General features: G+C 46.4%; 1 protein-coding gene across 1 annotated transcript; it reads right to left on the bottom strand.

The window, feature by feature from the left end:
• Positions 1–2,323: 2,323 nt before the first annotated feature.
• On the bottom strand, positions 2,324–7,207 carry LOC133907500 (auxin response factor 22-like). The gene is made up of 4 exons (XM_062349553.1): positions 6,814–7,207; positions 5,579–6,705; positions 2,834–3,717; positions 2,324–2,691 (listed from the first exon to the last, which is right to left on the bottom strand). Exons 2-4 carry the CDS (start codon positions 6,641–6,643, stop codon positions 2,595–2,597), a joined length of 2,046 nt encoding a protein of 681 aa, XP_062205537.1. The 5' UTR covers positions 6,644–6,705; positions 6,814–7,207; the 3' UTR covers positions 2,324–2,594.
• Positions 7,208–10,676: the final 3,469 nt, after the last annotated feature.

Genomic DNA, 10,676 nt, shown 5'->3' on the forward strand with positions numbered 1-10,676 from the left:
TGGATTATGAAACATGTAGAAAAAAATTTAAGATTTTTTTAGCAACAGAAGACCACTATTTTGAACAAAGGAGATGAAAAAGGAAAATTAAACGTTGAGTACTGTTCACCACGGGAACAGTAACTAGCCGGGGCTCTCAGTTGGCTGCAAGAGGTAACCACCATTCGAGAGGTGGTAAGTACTGTATTTGGTATTTTTATTGTTCTTTAAAAATATTGTAGTTTTTTGAGAGGGCGGTAGGTTTCTATTTCTGTAAAAAAATTTATCCGGAAGTTATTTATTTAATTTTTAAAATTAAAAAAATGAAAAAAAAAACTCAGGTGGCGGCCGTAGCTTATGGGTGGGGGTGGGGCGTGGGGTAGAGCTTAGGGTTTTTAATTGGGGTGAGGTGGGCTAACAATTTGAGGACAAATGTGTTAGTTTGGGAGCCTGAGGTGCCCACAGGTGAAATATTATACTTGTTCCTGACCTAGACCCTTCTCGGGCCTCCACCTGCTGGACCCATGGCTACAAATTAGCACAGCCTCACCGAGCACAGAACGCGTCAGGGTCCACATCCACGAGTCCAACTATCGTCCCTCTACTAGCTCGTCTAGTAAAGTAGTAAGAACGGCATCCCTCTACTAGCTCGTCTAGCTCTTCTAGCAAGGACGTGCGATAAACACCAGGTGCTATTGTAACACGAGGAGCCAACATCGATGGCCCGGTGCTGTTTCATAGTCGTCGTCGTTGTCGTCGTATCGACATGGACGTACTAAGTGTATGGCGCGTTCTGGGAATGGATTCCTTCAAAGTGGTCCATGATTACGATGTCCCGCGACAAATTGTTGCGGCGGGTCTTGGTATGTGCATGCACTTGCATTTGGATGCTGTACGCCGATACGTACGTTAGCTCCGGCTGCTGCTCACTTTGGCTGGCTACTTGGCCTGGCCTGGCTAGAATGCTGGGCTCTGTCTGTCTCGCTTCACCTACGTGTGTACGCATCTCTCGAGTTCTTACGACCAGTTATAGGTCACAATCACAAGAAACGACATTGACCAACACGTGTTCGGTGAATACGCAGGCTCGTCAGCTGATCCCCAAGTTTAATTAGCGTAAAGCACCGGACCGCGCCACGGCCGCAAGTGGCTCACAGACGGCGGCTCCGATCAGCGCCGCGCGCAGCAGGGCCGAACGCATGTCATTCGTTTCGCCCCCCTGGGCTCTGGCCTCGGCTAACCAAGCGAGCCACGGCCGGCCGGTCTTCCACCCGGCTCGTGCGGTGTTCCGGCGCATCACTGCATCAGACGGGGTCCGGTACCAGCTCCGGCGGCCGGACTCAAAACTGCTGCGTTTCGTGGAGACCTCGCGAGGAATCTTCACAGGTGCCGGTGCAGGAGCAGGACTACAGCATGGAGCACGAACCTACGAGGGCGTCGAGCAAAAGATCCAGCTGCCATCGCCAGAAACCACTACGCTACTCCACTAGGATCAGGGGATCACCGCACGGGTTCTGACTATATGGATCATGCTACGCATAGATCACGCCCAAGCTCGTGCCAGGAAGGCAGGAACCCATACACCTACAGCATAAGCCTCAGTGAAAATTCAACAATGTGATATGCACACGCCATCTATCTCCACCGTCTTTTTATATTGAGATTCGAACTAGATGATTAGATAAAAAAAATAAGATAGATGAAAGAATTAACAGATATATAAAAGAAATGTACAGCTGAGATAGATGATGCGTGCGTAATAGTTGTGGAGTTGCATTTCTCAAAAGAGAAGCAGTAGTAGCAACAGTCTAATGGCATTGCAACCATAGATCACGAATTCATGCTCGACCTCGTGTTCGTGTGGCATGACTGTATCGCGACCCGTACGGTCGATTCAGACCATGTGCTAGCCCAGTTTAAACCACGTGAGGATCCACTCTTTTCAAATGACAGGTGCATGAGCATCCTTCGCGACCTGTCCGCGTGCTTCAGATACCAGATCCTTCCGTCGCTCGTACAATGATACTTAGCCGAAGTCCACCTTACCAACGCGCATGGCTTCAGAAACCAGAAATTTTAGTGTTCAAAACCCTTGGATTTCTTGGGACGATCCTGAAGCTTCAACTGTCAAAGACGTCGCATTGGACGGTTCAGATAGACCCTAGTATTCATGTGATGAAATGAACATTGCATCCGTGTAGGAATTTAGCATATGAAATGCTCTCATAGAGCGCCGTTGCAAGAATAAACTGTCAAAATGCAGCAACATATGCAAGCATTTTAACTGAAACGACGACAGCGAATGCCTGATTCATTAATAAGTATCATGTAGTACCAGCCTTCCTTAACACAACTCGCACTTTATTTCAAGCTAATTCATCGAAGAGGTTATTTCTGAACTCCCACCGAAGTACATCACAACTGATCACAAACAAAGTTCTGACGATCAAATCACGTAAACAAATGAAAACCACTACCGAGGCTTTCCACAAGACTGAACAAACATCGCAGTTTCTGCTTCACAGCAGGCAAACAAAAATGAAAATGTAACGATTCCTTCATTCTAAGCTTAGCCTTCCACAAGCTTCAGATTGGCACATCGAAAGGCCATGTACTCAAGCCCGCTCAACCATACATTCGATGAGAGGTTTCTGCAGCCTCCCCTCGCTGCTCTCTATTATGGTGAGCCTCCGTGCTACTTTCATGAAGTCACTGTAACACATAAGGAATGAATTAGATTTATCATGTATGCCATTTTTTGAGCTAAGATATCAAATATGTGGTTGCAATAGTATAAATTAGACACAACTCAGAAGGTAGAAAAAAGCCCCGCAGATCTTAAGGAAAGGCTCACCTGAATGGTTCTTCACCAGTATGCTTGACAGCACCAGCTGCGTCCCGGTAATGAAGATGGCTTATTAGTGCTGCTTTCTCGATTCCAAACATGTCAGCTAGCTGACCATACAACTCTTCGTATGACCCAAAGACAGACAAGTCGATGGTGCGACCAAGATCCTCTGATTCCATAAATACCTTGCAGTGCCCGGCTTCTAACCCAAGCTCAGATGCTTCATGAGTTTGAGACGAGAAACCAATGCAGATCGATGATCCAGAACCGTCAGATACATTTGCAGTCTTCTGCGAATGGCTATTAGATGAACTATTTCCAGTAACCGCAGGGTAGAGTGTTTCACTTGATCCTCTAGAAGTCATCTGCTGCTCGGTAAGAATAGGCTTTCCAAACAGCATTATATGGGGTTTCTTTCTGTCATCAGATTTGTCTGTGCCCTGTGGTGTGCCAATTGTCAACAAGCAAGAGATACTCTCATGGACTGGTGCACTGGTGATCACAAAACCCTTGGAAATCCGTGAAGGCGGAGTGATAGCGTCAAGCCGGTTAAAACCACCGCCATGGAACAGACCAAGGTGCAGCTTGTTAAGCTGGTGGTCTGTTAGGGGTAAACCAAATTGAGCATGCCTGGCTCCCTGTATGCCTGCAGGAGCGTTGTCCGGGAAACAGCATAGGGAGCTGTTGCTAGGACCAAGTGGGTTGCTGTGGAATGTTGGATTCAACAGCTGACCATCAAATGGAAAGTCAGGATGGTGAGGCACCCGCAACTTCTTTCTAGGTGGAGAAAATGGTCTCAGGTGAATTGGTGGGATGCTGGATACCAGCTCCACAAGCCATGGGTTGACAGACTTCACATTCTGCAACAGGTCTGGTTCATCCCATGTCACCTGTAAGAAATTTGCAACTATGTGAAAGGGTAAAAAGACACGAAGCAGACAATGAAAGTGGTGCTTGCAGAGCTAATAAGCACAAAAGACACATCAGACAACAATTTGTTAAACCAATTTCGCAAGTAAATTATTTTATGGTTGAAATTTGAAAATATTCTTTCAAGATCTGCCATACTTGATGACATTGGAGATAATATAATCTGATGACCTTCAAATCTCACTTAACACTACTAGTAAGATGCCTTCCTCGGTATTCCTACATTGCCTGTCAAACTATGTATCAAGCCAATTCCAAGAAAACCAAGCATATTACAGTTAAGAGAGACAAAGGACCAAGAAAGTCCTAGGGTACATCTGAAAATAGAGCTAGCTCGTTCAGGTTAAACTAATGCTAGGTCAATCTTATTACCAGAAGTTCAACATCTCTTTCTCAAGGTACAAATGTACAATGGTAGCTATTAGGCTGCATTTAAGGATCAGCTAGCAATCTTATAAGGGGATTGATCATAAAAAGCAAATGTAAGGTACTACCATGAAGTAGGGACAAGGACCAATCAATTCAGGAGTTCAGGACCAAGAGACCTACTTTTTATACATGGATGTTTGTGTAAGTATGTGAATGTTATATTAGTTTGTTATATTGGTTCACTACCAACATTTGAAGTTCAACAAGACACATATGGCAAATCAGGATTGCAAGAAATGCATTCATAAACACTCCAAACAAAGCTAGCACTGGTCCCTAAATCCGCATTTACTAATGCCTCCTGACAGCTGACGCTAACAAAACCCAATTCAATACCTGGGCACTCTCGTAATGAACTTCTCAATAATCAGGGATACTTAGTAGCAAAGTAGTCTGACGGTAGAAAAATGTTTTTGATATTTCTGGAGCTTGATTAATTATGCCGAATTCGTGGCCATCTTTTTCCTTGTTAAGTGGATGTCTCCTTTGTCAATGTTAGTAGCAAGCTTTGAAAGTTCATCTCCCTCCCTCTCCCATCACTCCCGCTCTTGAAAAGAACAAACTGTGCAACAGCTATTATTTGCATCTCTTTTTTGGTTATTGATTCAGGAAGAAGTCACAATAATGACGCTTGCCAGCTTTTAAAGTGTGCAGAGACACGGACACAGAAAGTTAAGTAGATAAAGGATGGTCTACACTGAATCTGTCGACTTCGATGATAGGGTTTTGAATAAATGGGTGATTAGAAATGAAACTGTTGAAAATGATGACACTGATATCAGTTTTCAGTGACCACAAGAGACTGGTGAAGCATACTAACAATATATAACGAGTTCCTGATGAGAAACTAACTGAACCAAACAAACAGTAAAGTTCCCTATATGGTAAATGTGTACTCATTTTCCTATGTTGTTCTTTATGCTTAGAACTATGTTACAAAATTGTTCCCATCCTAGTAAACACAATTAGACATCTAGCTTCCTTGCCTGCCTCTGTATCTCCCAATTACGCCTCGGCCATCCAATTTCTCATTGGTAGTTTGTCCAGTAATCCAATGGCATTTGGATACTTCATGTGGGCTACAAGCGTGTGAGCACAATGCGCTGTGTGCTGGTCATCTCTTACATGCATCTTCTAGAGCCAATTGGAGCACCTCAAGCAAAGATCATCTTTGAGTGATTTATGCATATTCCATATTTCTATTGAACCAATGGTTAAACGGGAGCTGTTGATTTTAGCAGGGCATTGCAAATTCATAGATACCAGATACAACATAGTGACATACTAGTAACACCCACTCAGACAGTAAGAGTTAAAAGATCAGAAACAGTATGCATTAGCCTATAATGCAGTATGGCATATAACTATGGATAGCATGAGATCAAGCAAAACCTGAAGAAGCCTCCACGGTGAATTCGGCCATCGGATTGGATCAGCAACCTGAGCAGAAGATATTGTTCCCATAAACCAGCTAATCCTTGATGAGTCCTCCGTCTCAAATGCCATCCTGGACCTCATCCCAGGGCACCACTGGATCCTCATCGCATTCAACACCGATGCAGCCTTCACAACAAACTCCGGTGTGCTAGCTCTCGGGTAGTACACCACCTCAAATGGCTGCCCGCTCGCCGCTAGGCTTGCCGCATCCACGACATCCGCAATCTTCACCTTCCCCCTGCCCCTCATGTGCCCACTTGGACCCTTCGTCAGTTTACTCTCCTCCTTCAAGAAAGCTGAGAACCCCCCATATCCCGGAGCGTTCCACCCGGACATGTACTCCATGCCACCACAAGACACCCGCTTCGCACGCCGTATACCGACGCACAATTCGCCGTGCTCTGTGCGCAAGAACACGATGTTATCCCCCGCGACGAGCTTCTTCTGGTTGACGAACGTGCTCCAACCCGTGGTGAGCAAATGCCGGCGTGGCGTGCCCCGGTAAATGTGCCGGAACTTCCACACTTCCCCGTGCACGTCCTTGGCGAGCACCGTCTGCACCGGCGGGTCGGCCCGGTAGTCCAGCTTGGGGAAGATGGTCTCCGCGCAGTAGCGCGGCACCGAGAAGCCGCCGCCGTTGTTGGCGTCGGACTGCGTGAGCGTCTTGGCGAAGGACGCCAGCTTCTCCCGGGCGTCCGCGGGGTCGCCTCCGAGCTCGTCCGGCTCCCGGAACTCCACCTCGTCGGGCGCGACCGGCACCAGCCGGATCTTGGCGAACACCTCATCGGTCTCGGGATCAGCCAAGAACCGCACCCCGGCCACGCGGCAGAGCACGAGCGGCGGGAGCTCGCGCGGCCCGGCCGCCGCCGCGAGGTCCGCGCCGCCGCCGTGCGCGTGCTCCGCGTGGCCCTGCGGGAAGTAGAACACGCGGGACCGCACAGGGGGCATCTGCACCATGCTGCCGGCGCACGCGTGCCACAGCTGTGGGTCAAGGTACCTCTCCTCGCCCGCCTCCTTCATGGTCTCCTCCTGTTCCTCCTCCTCCACCGCCACCAAATGCGATCACTGTGCGCCCAAGAAACCTGCCACGTCCACCATTAATCACATCCCTCGCGAACCAAAACACACCACGCAACCAACCAAACGAAAAGCAAGCAATTGGAGCGAAGCGGCGAAAGCAACAGCGATACCTCTCTCACCCACGCCCATAGTTCCCGACTGGCAGATCAAGGAGCACCAGAACGGCTGCAGCTGCGATTGATTCTGCGAGAGATGTTAACACCGGGCACAGCGGAAGCTAAATCTACATCAGGGCAGCCTCCGCCGCCCCTGCAACTTCTTCCACGAAACCCGGGGGTGAAATCGAAGCTTTGGCGGCCGGAGCCGAAAAAAAGATCAAACCTTTCCTGGCTCTCGACGAAGGCGAGGTGGTGGAGGAGGAAATGGCGGTGGGGGTGGTGTGCGCGCTGCTACAGCGGCACAGTGGCTTGGAATTATGGCGAGGTCTTGGTCTCTTGGACCACCTCCGTTTCGGTGATGAGTGCCGCTCGCCTCGCACCCTGCCGCTGCAGTAGCAGCCCAGTGGAGGTGCGGGCCCGCCGGATCCGCCGCGCCCGCACGAACAGCAAATAGCCGCGCCCGCGTGGCGCGGCACGAGACACCACCCGTAGAGCGCATGACGCGTGGGGGCGGGCGTACGCGAGGCCCCGCGCGCCAGCGAGTGGATCTTCTGCTGTCGGTGGGGTGCGGCCGGCCGTGCAGTGAGAACGTAGTGACAAGAGGTTCCGTTCCGTTTTTGCGGGTCGTGTCCGTTTCCATCTCAAGATAGCTGTTCTACCAGTCCAACAGACTCCTGGACTATCTCAACCGATTTACAAATTTTTTGTCGATTGTTGCAGCATTTCAAAAGAATCCCGACAGTATAAAAAATCAGAGCTCTGAGCTTTAGTAGGATTGCAATGCTCAATGGAATTTGCTACAGATAATTCCTAGCATGTCATGGAAAATTTTCGAAATTCTCGATTTATCATATAAAAAAGTTCTGGGCTCTCATCTATCACTATTTAAAAATTTTCTTCCCTGTATATTATTACCGTTATAACGGAGCTAACAGCAATAGCGCACATGAGAAAAGAAATTTAGTTTTTTTATCCTCTTATATGTCATTAATATTGTTATAATAACAATGTCATACATGATAAGAATAATTTCAAGTAGTGGTACATGATAAATGATAACTTTTTTTTTGATAAAATGAGAATTTTGATAACTTTCAATGGTATGCAGGTAATTTTGATAACTTGCTGGTATGCATCGTGATCATCACCGGAACAAGTAAACCATGACTCGAAATGGACCGGATCATGTGGCTTGTTTATCGATCTCCAACTCCTCACCGCACTACGCCCTTATCTTCGGCGATCATGCCATTCCCAGCGCGGCGACGAACTGAATTCCGAGAAATTATAGCAAAGCATGGGCCAGGACGGTCTGGCTACAATTTGTAAACGCGACACACGATTGCGACGGTCTGGCCAGGGTTCGAAAATGCTATCGCATGCCACGAATATTGACTATTATTGGTCGATTCAAATTCAAAAAACCAAATAATACAAAATTCAGCTGAATTCTCACCAAATTTTTTGAATTTTGATCGATATTCACAATATTCAAAGAATTTGCTTGGAACGTATTTCGATGCTACACTGTCTTGTGAGTCCGAGAGTACAGACTATATATATATATATATATATATATATATATATATATATATATATATATATAAAAGGAATGAGAGCTGGAACGCTCGGTTGACAGCGACACCACCTAGGCTCTAACACAGTGCCTACCTACTTTATTAGCGAGTATGCCCAGCACTCCCTGGCCCCTTTAAAGAAAAGGGTGAGGATATATTCCACCACAAGAAATCGATTGCACCTCTCAACAGGGATGAAAATGGACGAAAACGATCGAAAAAACTCTCTAATCTTTTCACTTTCATATTTTCTCTGCCGGACGAAAAAGAAAACGGGATAGGTGAGAACAGAAAAAAAAACGGTCGGACATAATCGGAGGGTCGAAAACGAACCAATCCGATCGGGAAAATACCGGTATTGGTCGGGATTCGAAAACACAAAATGGAAACACCGACCTACAGAACCATCAAGACATGTCAACATGTATAAGTTTCACATTATGTTCAGATAACACTAAATTAATAAGTTTAATGAACCAATTCAATCAGCAAGTCGCATTAAAGTAAAAAAAATATCAGATGATTTTTCGATTCACATGACATATCATTTTTTATCAATATTTGACTCAAACAATACAAGATACGAAGATACAACAATATAAGCCTTAGGATCGAGCAGTAGCTCGATCGGTTCGCTTCTAGTGGCAAACTGACAGGGACGGCCAGTCGTGGGTTCGATCCCTAGGATCGACCCACAAGCCTCATCGGGGTTTTTTCTTTAGTAGTTAGGGGTATGCACACACGTGCCCGTTTAACGAGAATATATCTGTAACATGTATGCTTAGGACATGCACGTGCGCGCGCGCGTTAGGCGTGAGTGTGATGTAAGTGGGTTATGTACGTCATGTTTTGTACCCCTCTAAAAAAGAACCACATAAACCTTAACTCGATACTCGAGCATATAATATATATAAGTGATAAGTCTCAACCAAAGACATAAGTGAGCGTAGGGGTAAAAATGGACAGAAACGGTCGGAAAAACCTCGTACCGTTTTCACTTTCACATTTTCTTAGCCGGACGAAAACGAAAACAGGATAGACGGGAACGGGAAAAAACGAAAACGAATTGAAAAAAACAGGATACGGCACCGGGACGGAACGAGATTTTTCTGTTCCGTTTTCATCCCTACCTCTCAATATGTCATTGGCCTCATCCCTATTCCCAACCGTTGGATGGATCATAGCGACGGTATTCGTAACAGCAAGATGGACGCTTGACTCGGTAGCAGTGCAATGGTCGGCAACGCATCGCTGATGTCACCACCCGAAGGATCCGTCCAAGCGTGGATGGGTCCACAGCGCCAGCGCCAAACCGCCAATGTCTAAAAACTAATTCTTATAATCCACAAATTAAATTGTACTACGAAATTCTATCATTTACGATACGATAAAAATAAGTTTATTCACAAAATCTAAATCATGATAATCAATAAAAAAAAACAAAGGCCGGTAGTACTCCTATCCTAACGTGTGTTTTAGACTTCGTAAATTTTATCAAACCAATTAGCTGAACTACACTCAAAATACTCTACGCATTTGTTGCTTCAAAGGTTGGAGTAACAAAAGTTCGGTTCTGAAGACCGTGCCCGATCGATCAAAGGCTTTAACATTATCAGCGGCACGAATTCTTAACACGGTCGCGATCTCTAGGCGCCGTAGCGACCGATCCGACGGGCCAAAACTCTTGTTGACTGTACGTACGATTAAGGACGGACGGCAGCACACGGTATTGTGCTCTTCTGCACCGTGCCGTGTCGTCCTTTTCGTTTCCATTTATACTCGATGGATGTCGGTTCCCTTCGCCTGCCGCCAATGGCGTTTCCAGTTTTGGAGAGAGAGAGAAGCAAGGCGACATGACCAGGCCGGCCGTCCACTGTTTTGGATGTGGGGAGCCATGGTCCATGGACGATGGCACAAGCGTGCCTTTCTGTAATCTCGGTAATTACCAATGGTTAAATTAAAAATGGACGGATCACTGGGGTAACATGTGTGGATAAATTAACCCAAGGATAGAGTTTCGAATTCGAAGATCGCATTTTAGCAAATTTATAAAATTCTATTTTATAAAAAACTCGCTCTCTGTAATGATATGTGTTAACTTTTTTTTTCCCTTCAGACTAATTATTATAACACATGATGATTGATATAGATAAGATTTTTTGAGAATCTTCTAATTTACTTTACCGAGAAAGAGTCTTGGGGTCGGTGGTTTTGACCGGAGAGCAGCTGATTCCGTGCTGCTCGAGAGGGTGGCGAGACCGCGAGAGCACCACGCCCGCGGGATTACATGAATGGATG

Source organism: Phragmites australis, chromosome 24 (assembly GCF_958298935.1).
Source record: "Phragmites australis chromosome 24, lpPhrAust1.1, whole genome shotgun sequence".
In the NCBI taxonomy this organism is placed as follows: domain Eukaryota; kingdom Viridiplantae; phylum Streptophyta; class Magnoliopsida; order Poales; family Poaceae; genus Phragmites; species Phragmites australis.